General features: G+C 38.6%; 2 protein-coding genes, 1 long non-coding RNA gene and 1 pseudogene across 7 annotated transcripts; 3 read left to right on the forward strand and 1 right to left on the reverse strand.

The window, feature by feature from the left end:
* Positions 1-71: 71 nt before the first annotated feature.
* LOC135605793 (large ribosomal subunit protein uL4-like) lies at positions 72-4105 on the forward strand (annotated as a pseudogene).
* A 342-nt stretch (positions 4106-4447) lies between these two features.
* Positions 4448-9009, forward strand: LOC135605792 (2-methyl-6-phytyl-1,4-hydroquinone methyltransferase 1, chloroplastic-like). Of its 3 annotated transcripts, none has more exons than XM_065096263.1 (4): positions 4448-4607; positions 5253-5863; positions 6956-7262; positions 8616-9009. In XM_065096263.1, exons 2-4 carry the CDS (start codon positions 5301-5303, stop codon positions 8769-8771), a joined length of 1026 nt encoding a protein of 341 aa, XP_064952335.1. In that variant the 5' UTR covers positions 4448-4607; positions 5253-5300; the 3' UTR covers positions 8772-9009. The 3 variants fall into 3 exon arrangements, with proteins under 3 accessions (XP_064952335.1, XP_064952337.1, XP_064952336.1); XM_065096265.1 differs by having other exon boundaries at positions 4470-4607; positions 5238-5863; XM_065096264.1 differs by having other exon boundaries at positions 4504-4665.
* Positions 9010-9162: 153 nt separating this feature from the next.
* Positions 9163-11108, forward strand: LOC135605795 (uncharacterized). The gene is made up of 4 exons (XM_065096267.1): positions 9163-9774; positions 10073-10230; positions 10308-10388; positions 10567-11108. The coding sequence occupies exons 1-4, from the start codon at positions 9633-9635 to the stop codon at positions 10699-10701; spliced, it is 516 nt and encodes a 171-aa protein (XP_064952339.1). The 5' UTR covers positions 9163-9632; the 3' UTR covers positions 10702-11108.
* Positions 11109-12097: 989 nt separating this feature from the next.
* LOC135605797 (uncharacterized) lies at positions 12098-15622 on the reverse strand. Of its 3 annotated transcripts, none has more exons than XR_010484552.1 (3): positions 15126-15622; positions 13790-14434; positions 12098-12626 (listed from the first exon to the last, which is right to left on the reverse strand). It is a non-coding gene; the product is annotated as an uncharacterized LOC135605797 (long non-coding RNA). The 3 variants fall into 3 exon arrangements; XR_010484553.1 differs by having other exon boundaries at positions 13790-14131; positions 14207-15622; XR_010484551.1 differs by having other exon boundaries at positions 13790-15622.
* Between the last annotated feature and the right edge of the window lie 92 nt (positions 15623-15714).

Here is a 15714-nt window from a genome sequence, read left to right on the forward strand (position 1 = left end):
TAACTGAATTGGCCCAATAACGATGGTCCATTACATATTGGGCCTTCTTCCCATTTGTGCCTCCACTATGACATCAGGCGCATCAGTGGAAACGCACTGATCAAGACACAACGGACGGTCATGATCAAACCCTACCCTTCTCTTATAGAAGTTTGTTACCCTTCACTATTTTAGCCTCGTCTCCCGTTCCTGAAACCGTAAGTCGGGGGGACTTGCCTCCTCGTCCGATGGCCGCCGTCCGTCCCCTCGTCACCGTGCAGCCCCTCGAGGGCCACATGGCCACTAACGCTCTTGCCGGTGTCCCCCGACCCGACGTCCTCAAGGCCCCGATGCGCCCCGACGTGGTCCGCTTCGTCCACGCCAGCCTCTCAAGGAACAGCCGCCGGCCGTACGCCGTCTCTAAGCACGCCGGCCACCAGACCTCCACCGAGTCTTGTGGAGTACCGGCCGCGCCGTCTTCCGTATCCCCCGCGTCCCCGGCGGCGGAACACACCGCGCCGGCTAGGGTGCCTTCGGCAACATGTGCCGCGGCGGCCGTCTGTTCGCCCCCCCACCAAGACCTGGCACCGCCACGTCAACGTCAACATACGGCGCTACGCCACTGCCTCCGCCCTCGCCGCCTCCGCCGTCCCCTCGCTTGTCCTCGCCCGCGGCCACCGCATCGAGTCCGTTCCCGAGTTCCCTCTCGTGGTTTCTGACACTGCCGAGGGCGTAGAGAAGACCGCCTCCGCGATCAAGATCCTTAAGCAGGTTGGCGCCGTCCCTGACGCCGAGAAGGCTAGGGACAGCCAGGGCATCCGCCCTGGTATGAGAAAAATGCGCAACCGCGGCTACATCTTTCGTATGGGTCCTCTGATCGTTTACGGCAATATTCTTATGTCAAGCGCCTCAACCTTGTAAAGTTGGCTTCGGGAGACATATTGACAGGCTAGTCATCTTAACATATCATCCTTATACTCTCAAGTTATATGGGGAAAAGTAAAATATTTAATATCGTTTTTTTTTTACGTCGTCGATTTTGTTTCAAGTTATATTGAGAAAAATAAAATATTTAATCTCTTTTTTTTCATTCTGTTGATAGAAATGCTGTATGTGCTGAAACCCTAAAAAATAATATTAAAATAGAGTTAAAAAGATAATTTTATAATATTTTTTTATTGTCCAAAGAGAGAGAGAGAGAGAGAGAGAGAGAAGGAGTCTTGTTGAGAAACAAAATGGGATAGTGCTATTCAATTGTTTTATTTTATTTTTGTCTTCGAATATTTTGTTGGAAAGTGAAGCATTCGATAGAAAGGATCTCTCTTGTGATCCTATCTGTTCATCCGTTGACTGTTACAGAACTGTTGATTTCTCGACTGTTGTTTTTACAGAAGTTATAAAAAGAACAAATTAATATCGATGAGTAGCATTGTGAAATTACCTTTTAAACCTTGTGTTAACGTTATTTTTCGTGCGTGATAGCACATGCGGTATTTCTGTTAGTAGAGTTGATAACGTTAGAAAAAACGAGATTAAATGTTTCATTTTTGTAAGTATAGAAATATCAATGCAATTTTTGAAAGCATATAGATCAAAATGCCAAGAATAGTTAATTACAAGAGCTAATCTATAATTAGCCCGAAGTTGAACTGTGTTTGGAACCGTTGATAAGCCATCTGAGAAAAAGAAGGGCTATGTGCTGTTGAGGTCGAAGATGCACAATGCGGATCTGTCGATGATCATTAACTCTGACGAGGTGCAGTTGGTGGTGCAACCGATCAAGAAGGATGTGAAGAGGCACACATTGAAGAGGAACCCTTTGAAGAATCTCTACACATTGCTGAAGCTTAACCCCTATGTCAAGACAGTGAGAAGGATGGCTTTGCTTGCGGAGGCACAACGCTTAAAGGCAAAGAAGGGGTAGCTTGACAAGAAGAGGACCCAACTTCCCAAGGTATTGCAATTCATCATTGTTATCTTGTGGATTGACCTATATGTGGAAATTTAAGCTGCATGGTTGACTGTTTCTGTTTTTTTTTTTCTAGGCTAGTATGGAGCTTATAATTAGTCCATTTTTCTGACTTCTATTATTACTTCCACTGTTCTTGAAATTTCTTGATTTAATTAAGGAAAACATGGAGGTAATATGAAATGTCTCCATCTGCTAGGATGCTTTTAATTAGATTTGTAAGTGTCAAAAACTCTTGTTATTTGATTGCAAAATCTGTACTGATATTTGACATTAATGTCTAAGATGAAAATAATTTATGTTAGCATTCGAAATTTGGTACATATATTTTTTTATGATTGATTTCTTTGGAACGATTATTAGTTCCAGATTCCATGGCTTTTATTGGAGAAATTCCAGAATAATATTTTAGCAGGTCGCAGACTTACCATGAAGACAGAAGACTTATCGCAACATCCCTAGTGAGCACCGTCGGGAAAGTTCTCCCATCTTGAATATAAGGAGTATCTCTCGAATGGGTGTCCATGTCTAAGACTCAAGATCTCTCTAAACGTGGTCATACCAGTTGATGCCACTAAGGCGGAGTACATTTTAAAGACTATAGTTATAATATGAATAATTTTCAATATAAGAACAAAAATATGTACTATAATATGTCTCTTAATTGCATCCAACAATGAACCAAAAGCATTGAAAAAAATTGACATCGTCTACAAAATTATTCAAGATTAAAAGGCTGTTGTTCTACTGTATGAAATTGAAAGAGAGAACGTGAGATGGAACAGATATCCTAATACATGACATACTGGAATCAGGAAATTGTCTTTAACACATTCTCTTTTGAAATTTTATTTGATAAACACCTGGTGATTTTTGTTGAATTTTAAGTGTAAATGCGGTTGAATGTTGTCCTAGACTTCTTGGGTCGGTCCCTCTTGATAGTGGTAGTGCAACAACTAGCCTGGATAAAGTAATATACAACTGATAGTAGTAGTGTACCTGGTGCTTTCTGGTTATGATGTTGATGCATTCAAGGATGCCTTCTCTAGGAGTATATTTACTCGAATAGGATGAAAAAGGGTTTCAAAGTATAGTTGCTTGCTAGTTGAGGTGTCATAGCCAAAGCAGTGGCTGAATTTATGAATTCATTAATAAGTCGGCAATTTTGGACTTTATTACCAAGATGCTCATCTTTTAATGGTCAATAGGGCTACACTTGCCAATTTGTCTTGTTCTAGTTTTGTGACTGGAGTTTTTTTTCCATCTTCATACTCCTCCAGGAAGAAGCTGCTGCAATCAAGGCTGCAGGTCCGGCATGGTACAAGACTATGATCTCAGACAGTGAGTGTTTGGTGTTCAGCATAAGGTATGTGTAAGAGGGAATTTTGCATCCCGTTGCGTTTCTTTAAGAAAAATTTTGGTTATGACTATTGGTACAAGTCTATGAAGTTTATATTAAATGTATGGATTGCTAATCATTATTATATGGTCTAGTAGTTCATGAGGTAGATTTGGTCGACAAACTATGAGATCTTACGATTGCAAATATGCAGTGATTTTACAGCTAGGGAAACTTTGGAATCATTTGCTACCAATTTGATGCATTATTATATGGTCTAGTAGTTCATGAGGTAGATTTGGTCGACAAACTATGAGATCTTACGATTGCAAATATGCAGTGATTTTACAGCTAGGGAAACTTTGGAATCATTTGCTACCAATTTGATGCATTGCTTCCAACAGTTTTACGTGATTCCTGTATCGTCATCGATGGCAGCAGGCAACAGCCCAGTATTTGCTCTTGCCCAGATGAAAGTTGATGAAGCCCTCTCTTTTGTCTTCCTAGAGAGATTCATAGAATCTACATCCGATGGTATGTATGACCGGCAAGCACAATCGATCAAATCAATTGCAATTGACGTATTAGAAGTATTCATTGTGTTGAATCTTTCATTCCGATTTGTTCAGATCACAGAATGCAAGTGGAACCCACGGACTCGCAATGTCCGGTTCATGTTCGTCAGATCACTCTCGCCACAGCATGACCTTTAGAGAAATTTCTTACTTGAATTGACTTTAATCTTCAAATAAAGTTTTTTTCTGTAATGTAAATAACAATAATTTTTAGTAAGTTTTAGAATGCTATGTTGAATCTTATTATTAGATCGTTAAATAGTTATGTTTCTTAATTCTAATTAACTAAAGTATCAACCAATTTTTGCATAGTAATATTTTGAGTAGATTTGATTTGGGGATCACTAAATTTTTTTTAAAAAAATAATTCATCAATTATTTCATACTTTTTTATAGGCTTCAACAATTCCATTTCTTTCCCAAGAAAGTAATTATGAAAGGGTCGCACCGCATTACATGAATCAACAAGAAATAGCAACCAAACAATAGAGTGTGTTACGGATGGAGAAAGATTAGCCCTCCATTTAGCTTGGATGGTAGGAGCCACACGTGGCAATCACATGTCTCTCCTCATCCTCGAGCCATTGTGAGTCACAAATTAGTCGCCGGCTATCAAGTATACGCAATCATACACCCGGCACCCTACTACACACCCATCACTTCCGCGTCCGAAGACCTGTGGTGCGTGTGGGAGTACTGCGCCTCTTCCCTTCTCTCCAGTGTCTGTGAATCCATCGGCGAACAGGTAAGCCATATCCCGGCCATATCCCGCTGGTTTCCATCTCTTCAGGCTTCCGTTCTTGGTAAGGACAAGACTGCTCCTTTTCAGAGAAGTGCAAAGATCCCCGTTTTCTTGGCTGTTTTTTGGTGATTTCTTTTTTCTATCTTTCGTCGATCCGTCATCAAGCCCCTAAAGGACACTTTTTTCGACTGAAAAAATCGAATTGTCTGTGATTATCGATGAAACGTAGGTGTTTTTTAAAGCTTTGCAGGAGCGTGGGAACAGCCATGAGGGTTTGAAGGAAATAAAGGGTGGAGAAAATATAGATAATTTTGCCAAGATTTTGGCTAATTTTGGTTCTCTCTTTTGTCTATTTCAAGTGAAAATATGATATTGTGTCTGATTGTGATGGAACATTACTGTTTTAAGAGCTTTTCTATGGCGTTGGAACAGCAATCCAAGCTTTGGAGGACAGAGTGTGTGTAGAAAAACGACGTCTGTTCTTTTGACGAGCGCTAATATTTTCATTTGTTTGGCTTAGCCTTTAGTGCAACTTTTGTCTCTGACCCACCGATCCTCTCTTAGATCTCTAAAAGAACGCTTTTTTCTAGTAAAAGATTTGGTATTTTCTCTGAAATTTGATGAACAGAGTAGTTTCTTCTGTTGCAGCTTTGCACGTTGGAGGGCCAATCTGCACTACTGTCTGTGTCACCATAGATGACTTCCTATATGCTCAATGGAGCTGAAGCGCTTACTTTCCCCAAAGGAAGAACTCCAACTGGGTTGGGCTTCAGGGGGTCTTCTCTCAATGGGATGTGCCTTCCCAAGATGGGTGTGGTCTCCGTTGGTGGTGGTAGTATGAAGGCCAAATCTTTAGTGCCAGCGTGTGGCCTTTCCTCTTCTAGGCCAGCTTCCCAACCCAGGTTCATTCAGCACAAAAAGGAGGCGTTTTGGTTTTATAGGTTCCTCTCCATAGTCTATGACCACATCATAAACCCTGGCCATTGGACTGAGGACATGAGGGATGAGGCGCTCGAGCCTGCAGATCTATATGATGCAAGGTTGAAGGTGGTAGATGTCGGCGGTGGGACTGGATTCACCACATTGGGCATTGTTAAACACATATACCCCAAGAACGTAACCATCCTGGACCAGTCACCGCACCAACTCGAGAAGGCGAGGCAGAAGGAGGAACTGAAAGAGTGCACAATCATTGAAGGGGATGCCGAGGAACTTCCCTTCCCGACCGACTCTGTGGATCGGTATATTTCTGCAGGAAGGTAAGATTTCCATGACTTGTTTACAATACGTTTGATAAAACCTTTTTTGAAATGGAACTCATATTTCTAGTGATCCAGTGATAGTCTATTTTGAAGATGCTTCTTGCTAGTTTGATTCCTGAGTTTATATTCCTCAGCACATAGGACCACATAGAGCTGTGATTTAGTATGATGATCGAATGACAAAAGTTCTTCTGATTCTTGTTTGTGAATATCTTATTGAGTAGAAAACCTGATAAATTTCATCGAAATTTTATTTTTCTGGAGGTTTTTACATATCTATCCTTGAAAAGTTTGGGAATAGTGTATTTGTCATTATAAATTTTAATATAGAATATATGTCCCTCTAGATATTAAGATCCTCATGTATTTTTGGTTTAACATCCATAAAAAATTTAGAATTTAAGCACCTCTAACCATTGTCAATGTTAGCATGTTTTTTAAAAATGTATGTAAAAACTTAAAGCACCTGAAATACCCCTGATGTTCTTACAAATTACAAAAAGGGTCCTATCATGAATCAGAGTTTCAATCAACAAAGGCATGTTGATTGTTAATGACGATTAACTACAAGAGCATATATGCAAATTTTTAGGTTTTGGAAAATGTATATTTTAAAATAAATTTAGTGGAGATGACTTTGAAGTTATATGTGTATGCAATTTTGCCATTTTTATTAGTTAATTATGAGCATAAGCCAAATCTTGAAAGAGTTCTGCAGTGCTATTTATTTAATAGATATTCTTCATGAGCTTCTTGTGAAGCTCCAAAACTATGATAGCTTATCAGAAGCCTCTGTTTCTTATCAGAAGATCCAGTTTCAACTTGCTTCCAATTGTCTTTCTATACAAGTCAATAACAATTCAAAAGAAAGAAAAATAGGAGATTTAACCTTAATTGTCAGGACAATCTTTACACTCGGGCATAAAAAAAATAAACATTTTTAGAGATATGTTCTAGCTAAGATTCTACACTAACTCTTGACTATTAGCAGCTTTCTTATTCATTTCAAGGAGATCATGGCAAGTAATATTATTATATCATATACCGTGGTCTTTGTTTGTTAATGCTTACTTTATGATCAACATCTAGTATTGAGTATTGGCCCGATCCTCAACGTGGAATCAAGGAAGCATACAGAGTGTTGAAACTTGGAGGGTTGGCCTGTATCATTGGTCCTGTATACCCAACCTTTTGGTTGTCACGCTTCTTCGCTGACATGTGGATGCTGTTCCCCAAGGAAGAGGAATATATTGAGTGGTTCAAAAAGGCTGGTTTTAAAGATGTCAAATTGAAAAGAATTGGCCCGAAATGGTACCGTGGTGTCCGTCGTCATGGTCTCATTATGGGCTGCTCTGTCACAGGTGTTAAAAGAGAATCTGGTGATTCACCTTTGCAGGTAATTATTTCTTTCATCAGACATTATTCTAAGCATTCTTGGCATCAACTGCTTGGTTTTAGTAAAACCTCGACTATCATGTCCACTACCATAGATCATGTTGCATTCATATGTTTCAAGTCATATACTTAGATATGCATCTATGAGTTGGATGCTAATTGAATTTTTTGGTAATAATTCTCAGCATCATGTGAGATTGTGATGGACCTTTTTGTTTACCTTATCATATGTGATGTTGTTACATATTGGAAGATACACATCATTAATAATTATTTGAAGTTAGTTATCTGATATATGCACCTATGTCCTTTTAAATTTTTTTAAAAATTAATATAAATTATTTCTGAAATTAAAAATGTGAACGGTTTGAAATATCTACAGTCGAGAATAAAATGAGAGAAACTATTTAAAATGATAAAACATGTTTGTGGTGAAATAAAAAGAGAAAATGGAGACTTAAGGAAGCTTTTTAAGATACTACAAAAAAATACATGATGACTCAGTTGAAATATTGATATGGGCCTCGATGAATTTCAATGGCCGGAAAATATTCATATAGCATAATCCGCACTGTGAGGATGCCTTTTTTGGAATGATTTGTTAGTGCCTTAAAATTTAGTTAAGTTTATATTCCTACTTTGATCCTCATATATTTTGGATTCTACTGTTGACTCGTGTGGAATGATTGAAATATTTGCAAAAGATTTATGACTGACTTAGCATGGAAATGAGTTGTTACAAGCAAGGCTTCTTAAGAATGAGAGAATGAGCAGTGAAATATTGATAACAATAGTGATAACATGGTGGAATTTGAATACCTACCATCCTTGACTTATGTGGCCGAGCCAGAATTGGTTATTGTTATTCGGTTATTTTCTAGCTATGTTTATATATAAAGGTATTTATTTCTCTTTTTTCCATTATTGTTTGTTAGTACCAAACTTTTATTGACAACTTTAGCCACTGAGAGCAAAGAATTCCTCAGTTGAAGAGACTTTGACTTGGTAAGAGCAATCATGTGCATGACCTGCACATACTTATTCTGGTTCATAGTGACAAGAGGATTCGACACCTCTTGAGATCGCTTGTTTTGGTTCATAGTAGCAAAAGATTCATAAGGTTAGGAGTTCTTTGTTTCTTCAGCATTTTTTAGGACTCGGAACTGACTTCAAACTTGTCACGATTTGGCATACATAAGACAACTCTTTCCACAAAATGTTGGGAAAGAACTATAATCTACTTCCATAAGGTGCAGTTCATCAACATCATATAAAGATAGCGATAACATTTAATCAGTTGCTTCATAGACATATTACAATTCTCTGGCTAAGAAATTATTGGATCATTCTGCAGCTGGGTCCGAAAGTGGAGGATGTAAAGAAGCCTGTGAATCCATTTGCCTTCCTCCTACGCTTCATTTTGGGTACGGTCGCAGCGACATATTATGTCTTGGTGCCGATCTACATGTGGATTAAAGATCAGATTGTCCCCAAAGGGCAGCCTATATAGAGCAGTAGCCTTGATCCTGCGACGAACATCACAGTCCAAGATAATAATCCATTGCATGTAATATTTTGTTTTAGATCTTTTAAGTTGTTCTTTGTTAAGTTTGGACAGCTTGTATCAGTCGGAAATTAAGGCATGCATCTCCTACGAGAAACACTTAAATACTCATCAGGGAATTTCTTCTTTGTTCTGATTTGTAGCAAAATTATTTTATTATCCATCATTAGGCCTTAAAATTTAATAGTGGTTGTAAATTTTTCACTGTTGGAGAATGTGTTTGTTCCATAATTTTACAACTTCTCTGATCTTTTTCTCTCATACAGTTCTCCTTAGGTATCCAAATGAAAAACAAATCTGTGGGGTCCCAACCATATATCAAAATGGATAGATAGCTCAAAATGTTGTGTTGTGTTTTATTATTATTATTAATTTTTTGGAAATATGGGATTTTTTTTTTATGTACATATGTTCTCGAAAGGTCATGTTATTTTCTCATCAGCTTCGTCTCTAAATGGTGCAATACCAAGGAGTAATCATCAAAACTTAATAAACAACATAGTATTTTAATCTGGTTGTACTATTGGTTGAACAAATGCAATGTATTTTATGGTTGAATAAATACAGTGTTAATAATTTCATGATCAAACTTTATCTTGAATGTGTAATGGTAGGTGACTGACACACCTAATCGATCCCACTTAGAACTGGTTTGAGAAGACTTTTATTTGTTCTTCTTGTTCTCTTAGATGATTTAAAAGTCATTTCTTTCCCTTCTAGATTTCTTATGAGCCTTGATGAAGTCAGACGTCAAAATAGTCTCCGAGAACACATACCATCACTCCCTGGTCTATAAAAGGTCAAGGCATGGTTATGGTTTCCCCTCATAGCATTCCACCATCCAAACCTCTAGACCATTTCTCCGCTCGTTCTGGTATGGATCTTCTGTCGGAGGACCAAATCATGGAGTTCAAGGAAGCCTTCTGCCTCTTTGACAAAGATGGAGATGGTTCTCTCTCTCTCTCTCTCTCTCTCTCTCTCTCAGTTTTTATTTTTTATGGGTTAAATCCTACTATATTTACTGATTGTTTCCAAGGGAAAGTTTTAGGACTTGATTATTTATCCTTAAACTCGAAAGCTGTAAGTATAATGGCAATTGAAGGTAGATATGTTTTTGGTGGATTCATGGAACTAATTACTTACATGGCTTTGTTGTTTTATGTGGCATTTAGTTGGAAGTATAATTGAATCTTCACTTTGTTTGACTTGTTTCTACATGAATTATTTGCCTTTGATTGGTTTTTTAGGGTGCATCACACTGGAAGAGCTTGCCACAGTCATCAAATCATTGGATCAGAACCCAAGTGAGGAAGAGTTGCAAGAAATGATCCGAAACGTCGATTTGGATGGCAATGGAACCATAGATTTTGGAGAATTCTTGAACCTAATGGCTAGAAAAATGAAGGTAAATGACATGGAACTCTGGCAAGATGTTTGCATTGTAAACAAGGGAGTTGACACACAACACTTGCCTCCTTGCAGGAGACAGACGAGGAGGAAGAACTAAAGGAAGCTTTTAAGGTCTTCGACAATGATCAAAATGGTTATATCTCGGCCAGCGAGGTGAAACTGAGCTTCATCTTTGACTCTCTCTCTTTCATGCTTTTGTTGGAACGTTAATTGTTAGTTAAACCACCAGTTCATGAGTTAAAATGATCACTGAGAACAATTAGATGGATCATATGACCATGAATTCTGTGTACACCTCTCAAGCTTACACCCAACTTTCCTGTTGTTGCAGCTGAGGAATGTGATGATGAATCTTGGGGAAAAGTTGACTGATGAAGAGGTGGATCAGATGATTAGAGAGGCAGACTTGGATGGAGATGGGCAAGTGAACTATGAAGAATTTGTGCAGATGATGATGACCACCTGATTGGTTTTCAAAGAAGAGACCACACAATGGATTGATCTACACTGATTTCCATCAGCTGTGTGTCAAGAAACCACATCTTCTGATACTAAATTGAATTTGTCTTCTCATCACAGTCTTTGTTTCTGTCTAATGAACATTACTTTGTCAGCAGTCTGGTCTTCAGTTTTCTTCTTTCTTCTTCTTGGAATCACTGAAGCTGCAAATCGAAAGACTATAAGCATTCATTGAGATTGTTTGTGGGTTCATCCAATTAATGAAGCTAGAAAATTCACAATGTAGTATAATGATTCATAGCGCAAGAGATTAGACATCGTCTCGAAACATGCTTCCCTGATGACATCAATCAAACATCTCAGACCAAGTCAAGGAAACAACAAATCTTCCAGCTTACTTGGTGGATACTTCAAGTCCTCATGTTGCTCTCTTAACACACGAGGTGTAGTGTTTCTTTCTCCTCCATCTTGGACACATCCAGAGAACACTCCCTCGTTGACACGGCAGATCAAACATCAAACATGACTTGCAAAGTCGAGTCGATTTCTTCCTCTCTAATCTGCCAAACCAAGGTTTACTTTTCTGCGCATGCATGCCAAGCTCTCATAGATGTCTCACAACATGAAATGACAGAGTCTATGCAGTGACATCCTGATAGTTGTATTCCAAGTCCTTCATGATCTTGCATGATCATTTGTTATCGTATTGAAATATATTTTCTGGCCTTAAAAATGGATAGTCTTTTGAGAAGGAATGTGATTTTTGTGTGATCTATATACATTTATCCTTCAATAATCCTACTACAGGATGCTAATATCTGTCTACAATGCCTAAACCATTTCCAGCGTTTGCAATGTGTTGGATTGAAGAGATGTTGACATGGAGAGCAGGTCCTCACTTTGACCCAGTCAAACTAAGAAAGAAAGTCAAGTAGAGTGCTGACTCAGGTCAACCATTCCTAACATTTGTCATCTGCAGTCCTCAAACGTTTGCATGGGAACTCCTTTGTCAAATGACACTGATCACAAAAGTTGGTCTTACTTAATGCAACCTTTTTCTTTGAATGAAGGCTTTAGCATAGCACTCCATGACGAAAAAGAAGGCAAAGGAAAGGGGGAAAAGAAAGAGAAAAATAATTAATATTTTTTGCTTCCATTTAGGGTTTTCTGTTCTCATCATCGGAATAAGAAGGCTGATCAGTTTTTGGCCATGGACGGGCTATGCACTGTAGCTGTACATATCTTGGCAGAAGAAGAAGAAGACTTACTTGATGCAAATAATTAGTATGTTGAGAATGTCTGAGCTCGCAGGTTTTGCATTTGCAGCTTTTACTGAACATAAGCTCATAGGATGCAACTCAGAAACAAAACTGCACAAAGTATAGGATTTGTTCTAATCTATCTATGCACAGATAAAGTTTGTGATGTATAGAATATAATGCTCGTTGCAAAGTATAGAAAGAAGCGTTTGGGTTGAGAGCAGTACATGATCTCATTACACCTTCCACGCTAGGGAAGAATGCCAGACATGGTTTCTGATTCTTTTGGATGATGCCGGTGGAACAACTTGGCACTGTGAAGCAAAATCCAAGCTACAGTTTTCTGTGTCCCTGTGTATCACCTCCGTAAGATCTTTCGGTTGTGGAGTTGCTATCAACCAACCAACCTGGAACTATAATCCATGACAAGTTGGTCCATGGCTACAGCACCTCTCTCGATCTGTGTCGCAGTTCTTGTCCGTCAGTTTGGACATGGCTTCCTCCTCTGCTGAAATGTAGCTTTGGTTTCATCAGGTTATGCTAATACTGCACTCACTGTTCATGGATCGAAGTAACTATTAGAAGGGTAAGATTGCTTCTTTGCTGGTTCAGAGTACATGTATCTGCCGCTGCAAGAACATTTCTTGCTATAGTTTTGTGTAAGCTGCATCTGCTGCAAGAACACAATACATTCATTGGCACAATGATATGTGGGCTTATCAATTTCATGAAGCTACAAAAAAACATGAAATTTTGATCCAAAAAGCTTCCACTGTGGCTGATGATGATCCTGATCTGCAAGCAATAAGTACCACAGGGCTCCAATGATGAACATTCATCTCAAATGAGAACAAAGCTTTCTGTCAATGGGGTGGACCATAATGCTAACCTAATCAGAATACGGTCGATTCAATAATTGAATAGGATCCTAGCTAGCCAATCTCATTCACACAAAAAGAAAGAAAAGCTTTTTCTTCATATTATTCCAGACCTCAATGAAGACTAAAAGAAGAACAATTTCAATTCAGTCAAGAAGCTAAAAGGAGTGTAGTCGGAGAATCTGAAGAACAAACAGCATTGTGCATGTTGCTGAGTTGAATGAAGAACTTGTGTTCGATCAACAACTTATACTAACAAAGAATGATTGATACACATGATTGACTTCGCGACAAACTCAGTTAAAAGCAAGCAAACAAACAAAAACATGCAGATCTTTTAATTTTGATATGATGTTCATGGAAGTCTGAACTTAATTCTCATTGAAAATTTAGATCTTTGTTTTATATCATCTCTTCCACATATTATATCAACAGTCTTTCTTGGATTTCCTCTATCAATTTAAGATCCCAAATTGGTTCATCTTATCCTTTTGTGAGTGCAAATTTCTGATGATCCAACTGATTTTACTGTTAATGCTACATCTAATGTTTTGTTTTCATTTACCATTAAGAAAGTATATCCTTATTAACAATAAGAAAAATACATCTTATGGAGCTACCAACTCATTGCAGATTGCAGTGCTCATAAATGCATAATATGTGAAGCAGACTTGATTACCCAATCATAAGAGTCCTTTCTCATAATCAAAGATAGTAACCATTTCAGATTTCTCATCAAATTAACTATACAAATTCTTATTTATCTTAATTGGTCACTATCAGAAACAGCATTGATTGCTCATTATCTCTCAAATTAGTGCATGATGTTTTGGTATAATACTGTCACTAGTCATGGAACTCTTTTGTTGTTTGGATCAATGGAATTTGCTACCATGAATGAACAGATTATCCAATCAAAATAAAATTGAAGTTGAATCATTTTCCAATCTGACATCACCTGTGTGATAAATCTATACAGCAAGTTTTGTCTCTGAACTCTGTCTGTGTACTTCAAACCGATCATGGTCTGCATGTCTCATGGCAGCAATTCCTGGAGTGTCAATTAGATGTTGGGCAAGTTGTTGATGGAATCCATCAACAGTTCCACAAAGTTTGAGAAACCAATTAAGTACTACTGTCTGTAACATCAGCAAAGAAAAAGACATATGACTTTCTCACCTTACAATGGGACTTCAATTCTCAGGGACAGATCACTTTCCTCAATTGCATCAACTCCTTTTTACTCCTTGCAGTCATCTCTCCCTTTCGGCATCCCTTTTGTGTTTAGATGCCCAAGCCACTGCCATGGAACCAAACATAACAAGAGCCATGGGGAGAAGCTTTTGCAGTCATATATGAACATACATAGCCATACCATTTTGGTGCTAAGCTCAACTGAGGCTCCACAGGTTCTGGACTCCATGCAACCAAACGGTGAGGCTGCATGAGACAAACGCTACATGGATGGGAACAGTTCAACATGTGTCCTCCACCAGTGAATCGGGCATTAAAAGCTACGAGGGCACCAAACAAATCATGCTAATATAGCTGGATTTCCTTGGCACCCATGTAGCTTCCAAGGAGAGGAAAGCAAGTCGAACTGCTGCAAGCAACAAGCAAGAGAAAAGAGTTGAAAGGAAAGGAACGAGTGTCGTTGAATAATCAACAAATTAACATTGATTATAATCTTTCAATTGAGAGGTTAATTCAAATTGCTGTTCTTTATAAAGAAAGCCACATATATGTACCTTAAAAAGAATATAAAGAGAGAGAGAGAGAGAGAGGGGGGCCAAAAACAACAGGAGAAGACCCTACCTACTTACCTAATCTTCTGGCCATGGGAAGCTTCAAAAACAAAATGAAAAGAAGTTGAAATCTATGACAAATCTTGAGTTCTTTAGGTACTCAGATTCATATAAATACTACACAAAAATAAAAATCTCCATTCTAATGCAAAAAAAAAAAAAATGCAGCTCTGCTAATTCCATGCTTTTCATCACACAATTCCCAATTTTGAAATTTTAGGTCATGCAAAGATGTTGGTGCTCAAAATGGTTCAGATCTTTCGAGATTATTCTGAGAGCAAATAAGAAGAATCTTATGCATGCAAGTTGGATTAAAATTAGTAGCAGTCATGAAGTCAAGTAATGAGCACATACATAAATTTGTGCGTGCAAGAGATGATGTTATAACCTGTAAATCTTCCTAGATATTGGTATAGAGACCCATTGTCAAGAGAACATTGCATAAAATATGGCAGCCGAAACGATTCATAGAACAAAACAAGTACTCACAGGGTAGGATGCCTTGGTTCTCTTCCAAGGTCGAGATCTCAAAGGCACCAACAAAATGAGAGCCAAGCCATCCCATTCCTCTTTACATGATTAGGGGTCTTCTTTGTTGTCACAAGGTATCAACAGTATCAGAATAGAAACAAGCACAATACCCATGAATCCAACATGGTAAGGAAATCAAGATCAGCAAACATCTCATTTACTTCCCAGATTCGTCATGCCAAGCGAGTCAAGATCAGCAACCATCCCATTTACTTCCCATGAAACCTTAATTATTAGGTTAAAAGGAGAAAGAAAGAAAAAGTAGGCTGAGTCTTCTCTGTGCTCTTTTGGTGCTCCCACCAGTAGATGAAGCTGCAACATGATCTGCATGACTTCATCCAAGATCCAGAAGATAGGGAGGATGGAGTACTTCTCAGATCATGCTGGCAGCTTCAGCTTCTCATGGTGCACCCCCATCACAGTTAAACCCATGGCCAACCACCAAGAGAGAGAGAGAGAGAGAGAGAGAGAGAGAGAGAGAGTGGCGGCTGTGGAGGGGAAAGGAGGTGGGGAGATGAAATATATAGAAGGAAGGAGGAAAGGGGAA

Source organism: Musa acuminata, chromosome BXJ2-2 (genome assembly GCF_036884655.1).
Source record: "Musa acuminata AAA Group cultivar baxijiao chromosome BXJ2-2, Cavendish_Baxijiao_AAA, whole genome shotgun sequence".
NCBI lineage: Eukaryota > Viridiplantae > Streptophyta > Magnoliopsida > Zingiberales > Musaceae > Musa > Musa acuminata.

Coding starts and splice junctions, on each gene's coding strand:
- LOC135605795 (XM_065096267.1), top strand. CDS start 9,633: ATGGTTATGGTTTCCCCTCATAGCATTCCACCATCCAAACCTCTAGAC. Junction 9,775..10,072: donor CTTTGACAAAGATGGAGATG/GTTCTCTCTCTC, acceptor TTGGTTTTTTAG/GGTGCATCACACTGGAAGAG. Junction 10,231..10,307: donor TAATGGCTAGAAAAATGAAG/GTAAATGACATG, acceptor GCCTCCTTGCAG/GAGACAGACGAGGAGGAAGA.
- LOC135605792 (XM_065096263.1), top strand. CDS start 5,301: ATGACTTCCTATATGCTCAATGGAGCTGAAGCGCTTACTTTCCCCAAA. Junction 5,864..6,955: donor CGGTATATTTCTGCAGGAAG/GTAAGATTTCCA, acceptor ATCAACATCTAG/TATTGAGTATTGGCCCGATC. Junction 7,263..8,615: donor CTGGTGATTCACCTTTGCAG/GTAATTATTTCT, acceptor ATCATTCTGCAG/CTGGGTCCGAAAGTGGAGGA.